General features: G+C 40.1%; 1 protein-coding gene and 2 non-coding genes across 3 annotated transcripts; all 3 read right to left on the reverse strand.

The window, feature by feature from the left end:
• Positions 1 to 6,129: 6,129 nt before the first annotated feature.
• Positions 6,130 to 14,448, reverse strand: LOC141381667 (uncharacterized). The gene is made up of 2 exons (XM_087248952.2): positions 13,050 to 14,448; positions 6,130 to 9,735 (listed from the first exon to the last, which is right to left on the reverse strand). Exons 1-2 carry the CDS (start codon positions 14,259 to 14,261, stop codon positions 9,721 to 9,723), a joined length of 1,227 nt encoding a protein of 408 aa, XP_087105078.1. The 5' UTR covers positions 14,262 to 14,448; the 3' UTR covers positions 6,130 to 9,720.
• A 217-nt stretch (positions 14,449 to 14,665) lies between these two features.
• LOC148682153 (5S ribosomal RNA) lies at positions 14,666 to 14,784 on the reverse strand. The gene has a single exon (XR_015944475.1). It is a non-coding gene; the product is annotated as a 5S ribosomal RNA (ribosomal RNA).
• A 3,011-nt stretch (positions 14,785 to 17,795) lies between these two features.
• trnas-gcu (transfer RNA serine (anticodon GCU)) lies at positions 17,796 to 17,877 on the reverse strand. The gene has a single exon. It is a non-coding gene; the product is annotated as a tRNA-Ser (tRNA).
• Between the last annotated feature and the right edge of the window lie 460 nt (positions 17,878 to 18,337).

The following is an 18,337-nucleotide window of genomic DNA, read 5'->3' on the forward strand; positions in this document are numbered from 1 at the left end:
ACGTCAAACACTCAATTCATTTAAATACTAATTTCACCTTTATTTTATACAATAATCTTAAAGATTAAAATTCCACACAAGGGGAGCAGCAGGTAGGGAATCAAAAGGACAAAGTTCATGATGTAAAGATTGTTAGCGGACTGTATAAAAATTATTAGGTAAGGCAATTAAAAATGACCACCACAAGGCATTTAACAAGGGGTATCAACCGTATTTGTGCAACACATCATCATTTCACATCAACCCAGAGTTGTAATACACCACACAGTAAATCTCATAAATATAAATGTATAAATAACACCCATAAATAGACTCCACACAGCAATCAAATCATAAGCTACCATCAATACCACTCCAGCTAAATATCAAGCCGTCGTCATTTAACATTTCCTGTATGGAGCGTGATGCTAGCCTGCGCTCATCCCCGTCACACGCACGCACGCACGCACGCACACACACACACGCACAAACAGACAGACTACAAGCGCCGGGAGCAATCAAACTCACTCAAACTCCCGGCGAACAAAATGCAATACACACACCCCGCAACAGTATTGTGCTGCTGGCCCGCTTACCCGCTACCGGACGTGGGATACAGCGATTGGAAGTCAACAGCGGCCGCCGAAACTTTAGTCCGGGGAAACCCCAGCACTACCAATTATCCCTCCCAGTCATTCGCTCGCGCACAACATCATGCCCACGTCCTGGCACGATAGCCTTGGCCAGCGGCTCAGCAGCACCTGCAATCAAAAACCAAGAAAAACCCCTCCTGACCCAGAAACTACAATCGCTTTTAAAGGCTTGGACTCATTACAAATTGAACTCAGCTGTTCATCTCCTGGAAACGTCATAGACGCAAATGACGCCAGTACGCATCATTTTGGTTTGGGAAGCACCGCTTACATCCACCCCCCCTACTCAAAATGTGTCCACACATTTCCACTTAAATTCTGTAACGCTGAGGCAACAGGCCCTTGGTGGCCCGTGCAGATCGCCTCAAACCCTCCACTGATACATCAGGTGGGCTAGAGAGTCCTTCTCTCTGTATAGTCTGAGCAGTTGATTCAGTGTTGTCCATAACAGTCCTTTCATTTTCCCTTACAGGTGCAGGCAAATCTGTTAGACAGCCCCCCACCCAAGGATACATACCCCAATTACTGTTCAATGGATCAACCTGAAGAGCAGGAGCTTGCGCCCCTACTTCATTCTCTGAATGTGAGGTTACCTCAAATTTGCAGGGACTTAACATATTGCGGTGCAACACCCTCTCATCACAATTACCCCCTTCCTTCTTTACCACATAAACTGGTATGTCAAGATTAGGTTGAGATATAACCACATATGTATTCCTCTCCCACCTATCCTCCAATTTACCTTTCCCTCTGGCCCTCTTATTAAGAACCATTACCCTCTGTCCTATTAGCAAAGGTTCCCCTCTTACCCTACGATCAAACCCCTTCTTTTGATGAAGTTGAGCCTTCTGGACCTGTTTTCTTGCTTGACTATAGGCAGTTATCAGTCTTTTATGGTGATGATGCACCCAGCTGCCAACTGTTCCTGAAAACCCATCTCCCCGACCCAACATAATGTCCATGGGCAACTTAGCATATCGTCCAAACATCAAAAAGTAAGGGGCATACCCTGTAGATGGATGGGGGGTATTATTGTAGGCTTGTACCATCTCTGCTACATGCTGGTCCCAATTTTCCTTCTGGTCATCCCTTAATGTACCCAGCATGCTCAACAATGTCCGATTAAAGCGCTCGCATTGTCCATTCCCTGCAGGGTGATAGGGTGTTGTATGGGACTTTCTGATGTCATATAATCCACACAGTTCTTTTATGACTCTAGACTCAAAATTGGGACCCTGATCAGAGTGCAGCTGATCAAATCCCCCAAACTGCTGAATGAAATGTTCCCATAACGCCCTTGCAGTTGTCACCGCTGTTTGATCCATGGTTGGCACTGCCACAGCATAACGGGTAAAATGGTCCATCATAACTAAAATGTTACACCTCCCACTACGCGCAGGCTCCAGTGACAGGAAGTCCACAGACACAATCTGTAATGGATAATCTGAATCTATGGATACAAGCGGGGCACTCACTTTATTAGCTGGGGTCTTATGCAGATTACATCGAACACATTTAAGACACCACTTCTCCACTCCTTGTGTCATCCCCGGCCAAAAGAAACGGCGACGGGCCAAGCCGAGAGTTTTTTCCACTCCAAGGTGTCCGGCACGATCGTGCACCCATTCTAGGACTTGGTTCTGCAAACTCTGAGGCACCAAAACTTGTTTCAGTTTGTCAAATGTCTTTGGATCACATACCTCACGGCACAACAATCCTCGATCGGTGCCCAGACGACCCCACTGTCGCAGCACCACTTGAGTAGGTCGATCCTCTGCTGCACGTTCTCTTGGTCCAGGGCCTCTTCCTCTGTCCATATACATCCACAATCGTGACAGCACTGGATCCGCCCGCTGTGCCCTCACCCAGTCATCCAACAAACTAGGTCCGACACACTCCTCCTGGGTCAACTGTGGCTCTCGTTCTTTGCTTGGCTCCTTCTCCTGGTCCTTAACTACTGGAACAAAGGCATGGACACAAGCATGAACCACTTCAGATGGTACATATCCCGGCTCACCACATGGCACTGCTTCATCCTCTATAGACTGGCCATCTGTCTCTTTCCCAGGCCATCTCGAGAGGGCATCAGCGTTTCCATTTGTCCGTCCTGGTCTATAGCGCACATCAAACTGAAATCCAGCCAATTGGGCCATCCATCGTTGCTCCACTGCCCCCAGCGTAGCCGTATTCAGGTGAGCCAGCGGATTATTATCTGTGAACACAGTAAAGGGAGACACAGCAAGATAGTCCCTGAACTTTTCCGCTATAGCCCATTTTAAAGCCAGCAGTTCTAATTTAAATGAGCTATAGTTTTTATCGTTCCTCTCCGTAGGGCGTAGGCTTCTGCTTGCATAAGCAATTACTCTCTCCTTCCCTTCTTGAACCTGAGCAAGTACTGCTCCCAAACCCGTCTGACAGGCATCCGTATACAGCACAAATGGCAGCTGGAAATCAGCATATGCTAATAGGGGTGCTTGCAGGAGGCTCTCCTTTAATTTCTTGAAGGCGCTTTCTTGCATCTCCCCCCATGCCCAACGCTCTGCTTTACCTGCAGCTGGTTGAGTTCGTCGTTTCGATGTCCCCCATAACATTGAATTCAGTGGTGCTGCAATCTTTGCAAAGTCTTTTATAAAACGTCTATAATAACCCACTAGGCCCAAAAAGGCCCGAAGCTGGGTAATGTTCTGAGGAGCCGCCCATGTCTCCACGGCTTGCAACTTCCCTGGGTCTGGTGACACCCCTCCTTCTGAAATCACATGGCCCAAATAATGCACTTTGCTCTGAAACAGAGAACACTTAGTTGGTTTTACTTTCAGGTTAAAATCCCCAAGACGACTAAAAACCAAGTCCAGATGGTCAATGTGAGCCTCAAAAGAGGAGGAGAAAATAATTATATCATCCAGATAAAGCAACACAGTTTCAAAATTTTGATCCCCAAGACAGCTTTCAACCAGCCTTTGAAACGTTCCTGGAGCATTGCATAACCCCATTGGCATCCGATTAAATTCATATAGCCCCATTGGGGTAACAAAAGCGGTCTTCTCTTTGTCAGCTGGGTGCACCCCCACTTGCCAATACCCATGTGCTAAATCTAAGGTTGAAAACACTGTAGATTTTTTCAATGAGGCTAGTGATTCCTCAATTCTAGGCAAAGGATATGAATCTTTATGTGTAACACCATTCAGACACCTGTAGTCTACGCAGAAACGAAGGGTGCCGTCCTTCTTTCTGACAAGCACTACAGGTGCTGCCCAGGGGCTATAGCTCTCCCCAATAATACCATTCTCAAGCATGTTATTTAAAAGTCCCCTAACTTCCTGATACAATTTTGGTGGAATCCTATTGTAACGTTCTCTAATTGGGGCTGCATCACCTGTTGGTATTACATGCAAGACTCTATCTGTAAATCCATAATCTTCCTCATGCTCTGAGAAAACCTTCTGATGTTTAGCCAGCAAACCAGAAATCATCTCTTGTTGTTTTAGACTAAACTGCTGTGGATCTAACGGTACAGCAACAGGCCATGGCATCTGCACTTGTTCGTCGTCCTGCACTCTATTTTGTCTCACGCTTACCTCCACAGTGTCATCATCTAATGATCTTAATTCCACATTTCCTTGCAGGCCAGAAGAACACAACTCCACATCTGAAAGCTGTCCAATCCGGCAGCGTTGGGAGAGGATCACAGCCACTGGGGACAGATTAAGAATTCTAACCATAACCCTTCCCTTTGAAACTGTACTCAACGATCGGGCTACCAATAACTGCCCTGGCAATACATCTGGACATGGTTCTACCAAACCCACATAATCCCTCTTATCAGGCCGAACCCGTGCACATGCCTCGATCACCATCTCTGACTGTGGTGGTATTATTTTCTTCCTTCCCTGGGGCCAGTAAATTGAACTTATCTGCCCCGACTCGTCAGCAAAATGTAATAAATCTTCACACACAGAAAACATCTGGCGCCATACTTTAACTTGTACTTCACTTTCTGAGCCTAGGTAATCATCTCCAGTTTTTGTCATTAAAAATTCTCTACATTCCTTAATTACATTCATGCCAATCAACCCTGGATATGATGATCTGTTTGAATCTTTGACAATAAGCACGCCCCTTTTTGGTATGACTTTGCCACAAATATTTAAATCCACCTCAATGTAGCCAATATACGGGATGACTAACCCATTAGCAGCCACTAGGTTAAATTTTTGAATGGGTGGATACACCATTGGCCCTTCGGTCTCGAAATGTTTCTTAAAATAACTTTCAGTCAATGTGGTTACCTGCGAGCCAGTATCAATTAAGCAAGATGTTTTAACTCCTTGTATTTCTACCTGCACGACTGGACATTGTCCTATTAGGTGATCTTTATTTTCTAATTGGCCACTACTTGATGTACCCACCGTTTGGGCCTGTACAGTGGGCTCTATAAGTTTAAAGGCCCTTGTGGTCCTTCTACAGTCCTACAACGTCTTTCAATATGACCCACTTGTTTACAACGCCGACAAATAGGTCTTCCCTGATGGTCGAATTGATCAGAACTTCTTCGACCCCCCATCAACTCATACCTAGGTCTAACACCCTCACTCTTAGGCCACATATTCTGTACTCCTTCACGGACTTCACTCATCATTCCAGCTACTATTTCTTTTATTTCTCCTTTCAGCTGCAAAAATACCTCCTGTTTAATTTCCTCTACCAATTTGGTTGTATCTAGAGTTGGTTTCATTTGTACGGTTGCAGCTACTGCTTGCCTTACCTCTCCAAACGCATCTGCTTGTAGGATGGCTTCTCGTTTAATATCAACAAAAGCAATATCTGACGATGCTCTTACCATACCCTGAAGTTCCCTCCGCAGTCCGGCATCAAAAAGTCCCAAAATAAACTGATCCCGTAACACATAGCCTCCAGTAGTGTGATCTCCCCTACTCTCCAACCTATTACTTAATTCCTGAAGTACTAATGCAAACTGTCTCACACTCTCATCGGTCCTTTGTTTACGAGTAAAAAATTGGGAACGAAGGGTTGCAAGAGGGACTGTATCCCCATAATTATTTTTCAAAAATGTCAATATCTGTCCTGATGTTACACGCTCTGTTATCGGCAAAGCTAACACTTCCCTCTTCGCTTCCCCATCTAAATTACTTATTAAAGCTGAAACTTTTTGAGCCTCTGAAAAAGGGTACATATCAAACATTGATTTTTGCATATTATGCCAATCCTGAAAATTATTCTCCTGTGCCGTTTTCTCCCCACTAAATTTTTGACACCATGGTGTCCCCATCATCAAAGGAAACATAAGCATGGCTTGATTCTGGGCTATATTAGGTGAGCTATCAGCCCCCTGCTGCTGCTCACCAGATGTAGAAGGTGACTGGTCTAACTGTTGTGTGGTTGACATTTTCCTGATTGTTGCCCAAAGTCCAGACTGCCAAAACTACGCCAAGTTGTAACCCTCCCAAAAAGGGCATAAAGTATTCACACACAACACAAGTTCTTTGCTGGACAAAATACAGTATTTATTTTGGGCCACAATAATCAAGTAAACGTCAAACACTCAATTCATTTAAATACTAATTTCACCTTTATTTTATACAATAATCTTAAAGATTAAAATTCCACACAAGGGGAGCAGCAGGTAGGGAATCAAAAGGACAAAGTTCATGATGTAAAGATTGTTAGCGGACTGTATAAAAATTATTAGGTAAGGCAATTAAAAATGACCACCACAAGGCATTTAACAAGGGGTATCAACCGTATTTGTGCAACACATCATCATTTCACATCAACCCAGAGTTGTAATACACCACACAGTAAATCTCATAAATATAAATGTATAAATAACACCCATAAATAGACTCCACACAGCAATCAAATCATAAGCTACCATCAATACCACTCCAGCTAAATATCAAGCCGTCGTCATTTAACATTTCCTGTATGGAGCGTGATGCTAGCCTGCGCTCATCCCCGTCACACGCACGCACGCACGCACGCACACACACACACACGCACAAACAGACAGACTACAAGCGCCGGGAGCAATCAAACTCACTCAAACTCCCGGCGAACAAAATGCAATACACACACCCCGCAACAGTATTGTGCTGCTGGCCCGCTTACCCGCTACCGGACGTGGGATACAGCGATTGGAAGTCAACAGCGGCCGCCGAAACTTTAGTCCGGGGAAACCCCAGCACTACCAATTATCCCTCCCAGTCATTCGCTCGCGCACAACATCATGCCCACGTCCCGGCACGATAGCCTTGGCCAGCGGCTCAGCAGCACCTGCAATCAAAAACCAAGAAAAACCCCTCCTGACCCAGAAACTACAATCGCTTTTAAAGGCTTGGACTCATTACAAATTGAACTCAGCTGTTCATCTCCTGGAAACGTCATAGACGCAAATGACGCCAGTACGCATCATTTTGGTTTGGGAAGCACCGCTTACATACTTCCTGTGCTAGATCGCAATTTTTTTTACTGTTTCTTAGCTTAGGAACTCTGGTACAATGGTTTAAACGGTACCAGGTGTTGTTTTTGTTTTGAACTTGTAATGCAGTTGATGTTGCTCTCACTACTGTATAGTAGAGCTGGGCGATATGGCAAAAAAAATATCACAATAATTTTTTACATATCAGTTACTCCCCAATTACTTAGTTTCTGTTGTATCTCATCATCTTGTATATAACTTGGCAAGTTCAGAAAAGATACCATTTTTTCTGTTGCACACAGCTTTTTCACTTCACATTCTTCTCCATTAATCATCAGTCTGTTTATCAATATCTCGCATTTTTTATCACTTGCCATTGTCAGCTCAAATTCATTATTGTTTTTTCTTCTCGGTCCAAGTAGTTTGCCAATCCCGACTTTGTCTTCCACTACTTTAATTATGTTGTTTATAATTGAGTTTTCAATGTCTCTTACCATCATTGTTAGTGTGGCTTCCTTCTTGTACTCTCTTTGATACCTTGCTTGCTTCTTTAGTTTGTTCAGCATCTGTTGTTTTTGACTTAAAGCATTCCTTTGTCCTTCAATATTCTTTTCACTTTCAATACTTGCATTTGATTGTAGATCCCCTTCCTTTTCTTGGCCACCTCCTTTTCCTTCTTTTTTCTTTGAAACAACTGTTGCCCATGTCTCATTGCTGTTTTCTCCGTCATCTTCATTTCGAGTCCTTTCAAATATGTTTGTAGGATTTCCTTGTTCCCCGTTCCTTGGTTCATTTGTTTCCAGTCTATTCTCTTTCTCTGTTGTGTCCATGTTGTTGTTTTCTAACCCCAAAACAGTGTTACTGTTTCATGCTGTACAGCTATTAATTCCGGCACCTCGCTGTATTGTATCGACCAACGAGTGATTAGAACGTGTCTGAGTGTGCGCCCATTGGTAAGTGAAGCACGTATGATTGGGTGTGATCATTTAAAGGACCATGTTAATGGGCTTGTTTGCGCTTTTCCTCCTTAGGATCCTCCCTTTCCCCTTTCTTTCTACCCTTTTCTCTTTTACGTCGGATCTTCCTCTGGTATCATTTGCCAACTAGCTCCCGTGTTAATCGCTATTGCCGTGGTTACCGGAGACCGTCTGCAACTGCTGCTAATGCTAATGCCGGCGTATTGGCTGCCGCTTGGACACCACCAATGCAGCTGCTAGCGGGGACTGCCTGCAATAATTCTTAGCGTGCTGCTTTGTGCTCCCCTTCATTCTTTCATTTGTTTATTTGTGTTGGATAATTGATTTGTCAACATTAGCAGTCTTCTGTTTTTTGTTGTGTCTTTATTTATGCAAAGTATTGATTTGTTTTTCGTTATTAAGAGTATTCTTTTGTGTGTTTAGTCTTATTTCTAGTAACAGTTAATGTTGGGTCTAGTGTAGGTCAGATGGTGTAAATACAGCTGTAGCTATCTTTCAATTAGATCATGTAAAGTAGGTGTTAACCTGATTGACCCACTTATTTGTGTTTTGTTGGTTATTTATTTATATTTTTATTTATTTCAGGAACTGAGGTTTCCCCCGGTGGATGACGGGTCACTTTCCACTGGTAGTGGTGTTTCTCTATCGTGTGCTGTGGACACTGAGTGCGTGATTTTTGAGTGCACTGTGGTGTGTGCGTGTGCTGGGGTAAAGTCTGTCCACTCGTACCCAGTCAGTGGGAACCTCCAATCCTGGTTTGGTTTTGTTTATTTATTGTTTCTTGTGTTTAATAATGAAGTGGGAGTTGTTGATGTGTTTTTAAGAACCGTACCATTTGACAGTTTTATTCCAAATAAATATTTTTGTACTTTTTCATTAACTCACGTCTCTGTGCCTTTCTGGGAGAAACAAACCTGTGTCCTTTTCTAATAGTTGTTTCCCTGGGTAACTCCCGGGGTGGCGTAGTCAGTTATTTTTATTTAAAGAGATTTAAACCCTACTCTATACCCTCGTCACAAAAAGCAGTTCATTGGTGGTCGATGGTCTTATTTCCAGGGTCCTTTCAGTCCTTTAAAAGAGAAATGTCCAATTCACAGTCCTTTAAAATCTGACATACTTCAACTGTAAAAACATTGTAAAAAACATCAACTTTTTCTTCATGATAAAAATAATAAAACAAATATTGTACATACTTTACGAATTTTCTTTTAAAATGTTCCATACATTTAGTCGCACTTTTTCCTTCCTCATTACAATTCTTCTTTCCCATATTGCGTTTTTCATCAACATTATCAGCAAGTTAATAAGCTTTTTGTTTTTACATGCACATTCATTTTCCAATCCCAACATTAAAACCTTATTCCATTCCGTTTCTTCCTCCCCTTTTAATATTGAGATCATTTCTTTACATCTTTCATTAAAATCATCCAACTGTTTGCAATGTAAAAATAAATGTAAAAGCCCCTCATCATCTTCGTTACACATTTTACATGTTGCATCCTGTTCCATCCCAATTTTATTTAAAATGGCATCAGTAAAAATCACTCTGTGTCTAATAAAATATTCTAAGTTTGCCAGTTTTTTTTGTATAAAAATACCTCTCATGTTTTCCCATATGTTGTTCTCATTTGTTATCTTGTATTTTTGCATCCAGTATTCATTTGCCACAGGTTTCTTAAAAACTGCATCCCTAAAAACACAATAAAAACTTTTCAGAGTACATTCCTTAAAATCATTCAATTTCTCCCCTATTCTCACATACACTTCCATTCCATCAACGTCATCTTCTTTATTTTCAATTGTTTGAATCCATTCTTGAGGGATTGCAGTTTTAATTATTTGGTACTTATTTTTTATTTCTTGTCTGCTATATTCTTCCTTTGCTTCTTCCATGGCATCAATAATGCATTGTACTGGTAAAAAACCTTCTTTAAACTCATATAAAATATCCCTTACTTTAACTATTCCTGCCACCCACCATTTCTTTAAACAAATCTCCCTCCCTTGATTTAAAATGCAGTTGTTTAAGAAAAAAGGCTGATTTAAAATGTTCTCTCTCCCTAGAGGTTTAAAATGCACATTGTTTAAAAATTTGCCCCAAGCTCTTAACAATTCTTTATAAAAATCCGGCACCCTCTCCGCCATCCAGGTTTTGGTTTTCATCCATAAATTACTGTCCCCCAAATTAAAATTACCACATTTATTTAAAAAATTTCCCACAGTTCCTTTCCACGTTGCTTCAGTTTCTTTGTCAAAGTACTTTTTTATTATTTTGATCCTCAAACTATTTTTTCTTTGTTCTACATCCATCAACCCCAGTCCTCCCTTATCCACTTCCCCTATTAAAGTAGCATGTGCTATTTTTGCTGGTTTCCCCTCCCATAAAAAATCTAAAAAACATTTTTTCAGCCTTTTTTCTGCCCACATCGGCATTGCAGACACATATAAAATATACCACAACTTTGACACCATTAAAACATTTAACACTAAAACCTTCCCTTTTAATGTTAATGTCCTGTTTTTCCAGTATATTAGTCTTTTCCCAATCCCACCAAGCACTTCCTCCCACATTGTATCATCTGCTTTCTTTTCATCCTTCCCCATTAAAACTCCTAAAATCTTGATTTCTTTAGTTTCTTTAAAAGTGAACAGCTCTGCTAAATTCCCTACCTCTCCTAATCTCATGTATTCCGTTTTACTTTCATTTATTTTTGCTCCTGATCCTCGACAGTATTTCTGCACTATTTGCATCGCTTTCTTTACACTTTCGATATCTTTCATTAAAAGAGTGGTATCATCTGCGTATTGGAATATTTTTGTTTCTTGTCCATCAAGTCCTATTCCCTTTACCTCCTCATCTTGTTTTATCATTAATCCCAAGGGTTCTGCCACTAATGAATATAAAAGAGCTGATAGCGGACACCCTTGTCTGATCGATCGTGTGATGTTTACATTTTTTGTTAAAAAACCATTACATTTAATCCTTGTTGTTGCCCCTTTGTATAAAATACTAATCCATTTTTTAAAATTCTTACCAAATCCAAAACTCTGTAAAATATCAAATAAAAAACTGTGCTCAACTCGTATCGAATGCCTTTTCAAAATCCAAGCTAATTAAAAAGCCTCTTTTTTTCTTTTCGTTCATGTATCTTATTGTGTCTTTAATGCTAATTGTTGTGTCCGCTATGTCTCTTCCCTATACTCCGTATACCTGGTTTGTTTTTATTATACTTGGCATTATTTCTTTAAGTCTGTTGGCTAAAACTTTAGATAAAAATTTTAAATCTGTATTTAGCATTGTTATTGGTCTGTAATTTTTTAAATCATTTTTTCATCCTTTCCTTTTATATATCAATTCCATTAATCCCATTCCCATTCTAACATTTAATTCTCCTTCCTTAAAAATCTCCTCATTTACCTCTTTTAAAATTCCAGTTAAAATATCTTTAAAAACTATATAAAACTCATTCCCCAACCCATCTATTCCTGGACTTTTATTTTTATTTAACTTGTTAATTGCTCTTTTTATTTCTTCCTCGTTTATTTGTTCATCACATTCCTTTTTTTCTATCTCTCCTACTGTTGTTTTTATTTGTTTTAATAAGTCCGCTTTGTCCTCCTCTATCACACCTTCTGCACTAAATAACTTGTCATAGTAATTTTTAATTTCGTCCAATATTCCATCATTTGTATCTACAACTATCCCATCATCTCTTTTTAATTCATTAAATGTTTTGGCTTTACTTCGACTTTTTTCCAAGTTAAAGAAAAACTTTGTACACTTTTCTCCTTCCACAGTATGTTTGGCTTTACTCCTTAATCTTGCCCCTTCATATTTTTTTTCATCTATCTCTTTTATTATTCCTTCAAGCTCTTTAATTTTTTGTATATCTTTCTCATTCTTATTCAATTCAATCTCTAATTGCTCTTTTGCATCTCTCTCCTTCTTTCTCCTAATGTTCTGTATTAATTTGCAATATTTTATCGTATACTTTTTAATTAAATATTTAACATTTTCCCACCATAATCTTTTATCCTCTGTGTATATTTCATTTTTCTTTTCTTCTTCTATTAATCTTTGAATATTTAAAATATAGTTTTCATTTTTTAAAACATCTGTATTTAAAATCCACACTCCTGGCCCTCTTTTCACTTTACTCCAGTCTAATTGCATAAAAATTGGTTTGTGGTCACTTAAACTAGTCTCCTTATATTTAATATTTCCAATAAAATTCTCAATATTCCTTGTGCATAAAATAAAATCAATTCTTGTTTTACACATAAAATTCCCCACTAACTGTCTTCTTGAGTACTCTTTCTTTTTTTCATTTCTTTCTCTCCAAACATCAATCATATTGTTTTCTTCCATTAATAATTTCAATTCCCCTCTTCCTTTATCTGTTTTAAAAACCATTCCTTCTGCCATTTCCAATTTGCTGAACACAGTGTTAAAATCCCCCATCATAATAACTTCTTTATGTTGTTTTATCAAATTATTTAAACTGTTAAAATACTCTACCTTTTGCTTCTCTTCTGTTGGTGCATGAACATTGATCATAATTATTGTTTTTTCTTCAGACTTCATTTCAAATACTAAACATTTCCCTTCATTGTCATTGTATATTTTCTTGCATGTCACCCCACTTTTTTCTTTAATTAAAACTGCAACCCCTCTTCCTAGTCTACCATCACCATTATGGTATAAAATTTCTCCATTCCACATTTTTCTTATTTCATTCATTCTCTCATCTTTCCAATTTGTTTCTTGTAATAAAATAACATCCTCATTCCTACACATTTCAATAACTTTATCAAATTTTCTAACATCTGAAAGTCCTCTGGCATTACAAGTGACAAATCTTAAAAGCATTAAAATAATAAAAATATTTTTAAAACCCTTCATTTCAGTTCATTTCCAAAGTCTCTTAAAAGTTCAAATCTGTTTTTGTCAACTGTCTCTTTAAAAAGTTGTTTCCTTCTGTTAGCTTGTAAATTTGATGTTACCTTTAGTGTTCTTCTTCTTCTCCTTCTTGTCTCTGGTTTGGTCAAGTTTGTTTCTTCTTCTTCTTCACTCTTTTTTCCTCCCACCTCCATTCGTTCTTCATCCTCTTCATTATCTAGATCCACAAATTTAAAACTTGTTGTTTCCTCCATGTTTGAGGTAGTTTTGTCGTCTTTTTCTGCATTTGTCTGTTTATCAACCTTCTTGTTTCCGTCCTTCACCTGGTCCATCTCACATTGAATAGTCTCTGTTTCCTCCATCTGTGTCTGCTCCTCCTTCCTCTCCTTTGTTTGCACTTGTTCTTCCTCGATTTGTTGTTGTTGGTTTTCAGTATGTTTACTTGTGATGTCTTTCTCCTTTGGCCGTACTGTTGTGTCTTCTTCATTCTCTTTGCTGTCTCTTTCATGCACCTGCCCGTTCACATGCTGCTCTTCCTCTTCCTCCTCTATCCAACATTCACACTTATTTAAAACGGCTCTGCAATCCGGGCACACCACTGCATTACAGTGCTTCATGAAATGCCCCCTCTCCTCACACTTGTAGCACTTAAATTCAGGGCAGTCTTTCATTACATGTTCTGGGCTCATGCACAGCCGACAAGTCTTCACCTGGTGGCTGTGCATCACCCTGAAATATTGTGGGCCATCTTCTGTTTCTATTTTTGTGCTGTAAGGGAGGGAAACAACTTCTTTTGGGAAGCATGCTTTAACATACCTTGTCCCGTCTTCAATGGTTGTGCCCGGATAGCAGCGCCTTCTAGATTTTGATATGGGTTCAACACCCCAGCCTTCCAATTTCTCTATTATTTTATCATCAGCAATGTAAACAGGCAGGTGCATGAAAGAGACAACATATTCTCTATTTTGCAGTCTTTTAACTTCACAAGTTATTCCATTAATGTCCAATCCATCCAACAAATCCTCAGTGTCCTCTTCCTGTTCCAGCGTAATTTCATAAGATGCTGTTTGTTTTGGTCTCACCGCTAAAATTTTTCCACATCCAATCCTCTTCTCCACAGCTTTAATCACTTCAGTTGCTCTTACATCTCTTACATTTCCCACACTCACTGTCACAGTTGCTTCTTTTAAATATCTTCTTTTTGAAAAATCCTTACTTATTCCTTTTCCATCTCGTTGTCCTTTAGCCAGTCCATTGTCTTCATTGTCTCGTACACCGTCCGCCATTGCCATGTCTGTTCCAGATTGTCCGTCCATTTTTAGCAAAAAAGAAAAAAAGAAATCCTCCCAAACAGCACAGGCTGCCGGGAGGATTAAGAGAAAAAAACAAAAAGAAAGAAAAAGAAAAACTGCTGAAAAAAGTTAAATCAAAAGCAAAACAAACAAACGAAAAACGTGTGGTGAGCCTTCCTCACCTACTGCAGTCACACACTTCCTGACACACACTACTCACTAGCGCCCTCAGGGTGGTATGGCCGTAAGCGAAAGAGGCCGTCAAGAGTTGGCTATTTAAAACAGGCGCAGCACCAGGGACCGAGCGCAGCTCAGCTGGCATCGACACACCACCGACAGAAACGATGCCCTTGAAGGCGAGAAAAAATAATGGCAGCGAAGCTGTGACACGGGGAAGTCTATCAGCTGCCAAATGAAGGACTTCGAAAAGCTTACAGCACCTGGTATTCCCAGGCGGTCTCCCATCCAAGTACTAACCAGGCCCGACTCTGCTTTACTTCCGAGTTCAGATGAGATCGGGCATTTCCAGGGTGGTATGGCCGTAAGCGAAAGAGGCCGTCAAGAGTTGGCTATTTAAAACAGGCGCAGCACCAGGGAACGAGCGCAGCTCAGCTGGCATCGACACAGCATCGACAGAAACAATGCCCTTGAAGGCGAGAAAAAAATAATGGCAGCGAAGCTGTGACACGGGGAAGTCTATCAGCTGCCAAATGAAGGACTTCGAAAAGCTTACAGCACCTGGTATTCCCAGGCGGTCTCCCATCCAAGTGTAACAAGTGTACTATATTAATTTATTATTGGACCAGACAATAAAACCAGAAGATTACAAGGTAAGTAAAGGAGGTGGGGGTGAAACTGAGCAATAACCAAAGGCAAACAGTTGTTAAATGTTTTAAATACAAAAATAATTTTACTTTAGATTGTATGAATTTTTTCCTTTTCGTATTTGTCTTAGTAAACAATACTTACATCAGTAACATAACTATTTATACACAACCCCAGGGTGCACCCACTTTACAATTATTTTAAATCAAACACAAATCACAATAAATTAATTCAAGTGAAAACAAAAGAAACCATAAAATAACACAAATCAGTGTCGTTGTTCACTCTGAATTTGGTGAAATCAGTTCAATTCAGATAAAGTTCTGATTTTTCCCTCCAAGAAAATCAGTCCTTAGAGCTGTATTTAAAAATCGCAGTCCAATAAAGGAATTAACTTTTTAGCAAATTCTTACTTTATCAGGTGAAATGAGAATTAATTGAAATATGTGTACTTCACAATTTTCCAGGTCGACGTAGGAGGCTCGCCATCAATACAAGGAATCCAGTGAAACTGGGAAAATGTCCTCAGAAAAAAACCTGGCCTGATCACAGACCAGAATATATAAATAAGTTTAATATGTTCAAAATAATTTCAAAAACATACAAAATATACAACACGTGGAACAAATAAAACACATACACACACATGTATACCATAAAATGAGCTAATATAATGGCATACCTGTCAAATTCGCGATGTCTATATCACTCTATGGTCTTCTCACACACACGCGATTGCAAAATGGCGTGAGCGCACAGTAAACGCAATGCAACATGCAGTCTGACTTCAACACACTCTTAAACACACTAAATAACAACTATTTTGCAGGTACAACTTGATTTAGTACAAGTACAATCACTTTTAAACTGTTTGGGAATCATAACATACTGTATTTTAATCTTTTTGTTCAAGTTTGCTCCTCTATTAATCTTCCAACCGGTCTCGTCTCTGCTCTCTCTCTCTCTGTGGCAAGCTGGAAGGGGCGGAACTAACAACCCGCTCTTACGGTTGGTTGTTACTTTACCTCAAACTACATTTGTATACATGAATTTTATTTCGTTTATCATATTTATAAAGACTTGTAGATATAATAATAATATGATTATACTGCTCTAAATAATATTATAAATAATTATTTAACTATTTTACTAGGGTTACATATGTTTCTGCAACTATTGTCGGTAAGATAACTTTCAGTTTTGCCATATGAACAACAGAGCATAAGAATGACAAGAATGGGATTCGATGGACTTGGCCACCTCGTTTTGTATGTACTACCTTTCCGGATATGGGCTGGACTATAGGATTTCTGTATGTATTTGCTGCTATTTTCGGTAAAGTTGACTTTAAATTTTGCAACAACATCCTTCAAAACAACAAGAGCGTGCGAGTAAAACACCTTCCTCGAAAGCACCTGGCTCTTTCAAATGCCAGAGCATTTCAACAACAAGGATGGGATTCGATGGACCCTTCCACCTCGTCATGTATGTACTCACTTTCCTGATATGGGCTGGACTATAGGATTTCTGTATGCATTTGCTGCTATTTTCGGTAAAGATGACTTTAAATTTTGCAACAACATCCTTCAAAACGACAAGAGCATGCAAGTAAAACACCTTCCACGGAAGCACCAGGCTCTTTCAAATGCCAGAGCACTTGAACGACAAGGATGGGATTTGATGGACTCTTCCACCTCGTCATGTTTGTACTCACTTTCATGTTGGGGGCTGGACTATGACATTTCTGTATGTATTTGCTGCTATTTTCGGTAAAGATAACGTTAAATTTTGCAACAACATCCTTCAAAACGATAAGAGCGTGCGAGTAAAACACCTTCCACGGAAGCACCGGCCTCTTTCAAACGCCAGAGCATTTGAACGACAAGGATGGGATTCGATGGACTCTTCCACCTCGTCATGTTTGTACTCACTTTTATGATGGGGGCTGGACTATGGCATATGTTTGTATTTGCTGCTATTTTCGATAAAGTTGACATAAAATTTTGCAACAACATCCTTCAAAACGCTAAAAGAGTGAGAGTAAAAGAAATTATACAGAAACACTATAATCTCTCGAATGCCAGAACATTTGAGCGACGAGGATGGGATTTGAACCCACGCGTGCAGAGCAAAATAGATTAGCAGTCCATCGCCTTAACCACTCGGCCACCTCGTCACGTACTTTCCTTCTTCTCTGGTGAAGGCCGGACTGTGGCACATATTTGTAAATGTATGTTTCTGCAACTATTTTCGGTAAGATGACTTTCAGTTTTGTCGTATGAACGACAGAGCAAATGAACAACAAAAATGGGATTCGATGGACTCGGCCACTCCGTCATGTATGTACTCACTTTCCTGTTGGGGGCTGGACTACAGCATTTCTGTATGTATTTGCTGCTATTTTCGGTAAAGATGACGTTAAATTTTGCAACAACATCCTTCAAAACGATAAGAGCGTGCGAGTAAAACTCCTTCCATGGAAGCACCGGCCTCTTTCAAACGCTAGAGCATTTGAACAACAAGAATGGGATTCGATGGACTCTTCCACCTCGTCATGTATGTACTCACTTTCATGATGGGGGCTGGACTATGACATTTCTGTATGTATTTGCTACTATTTTCGGTAAAGATGACGTTAAATTTTGCAACAACATCCTTCAAAACGCTAAAAGAGTGAGAGTTAAAGTACTTCTACAGAAACACCATGATCTCTCGAATGACAGAACACATGAGCGACGAGGATGGGATTCGAACCCACGCGGGCAGAGCACAATGGATTAGCAGTCCATCGCCTTAACCACTCGGCCACCTCGTCATGTACTTTCCTTCTTCTCTGGTGGAGGCTGGACTGTGGCACATAATTGTAAATGTATGTTTCTGCAACTATTTTCGGTCAGATGACTTTCAGTTTTGCCGTAGGAACGACAAAAATGGGATTCGATGGACTCGGCCACCCCGTCATGTATGTACTCACTTTCCTGTTGGGGGCTGGACTACGCCATTTCTGTATATATTGGCTGCTGTTTTCGGTAAAGATGACGTTAAATTTTGCAACAACATCCTTCAAAACGATAAGAGCGTGCGAGTAAAACACCTTCCACGGAAGCACCGGCCTCTTTCAAACGCCAGAGCATTTGAACGACAAGGATGGGATTCGATGGACTCTTCCACCTCGTCATGTATGTACTCACTTTCATGATGGGGGCTGGACTATGACATTTCTGTATGTATTTGCTACTATTTTCGGTAAAGATGACGTTAAATTTTGCAACAAC

The sequence above is a fragment of the Danio rerio genome, chromosome 4 (assembly GCF_052040795.2).
Source record: "Danio rerio strain M-AB ecotype USA chromosome 4, GRCz13ab, whole genome shotgun sequence".
Lineage (NCBI taxonomy): Eukaryota > Metazoa > Chordata > Actinopteri > Cypriniformes > Danionidae > Danio > Danio rerio.

Bases quoted from the DNA above. Each gene is read 5' to 3' on its own strand.
- LOC141381667 (XM_087248952.2), bottom strand. From the start codon at position 14,261: ATGGACGGACAATCTGGAACAGACATGGCAATGGCGGACGGTGTACGA.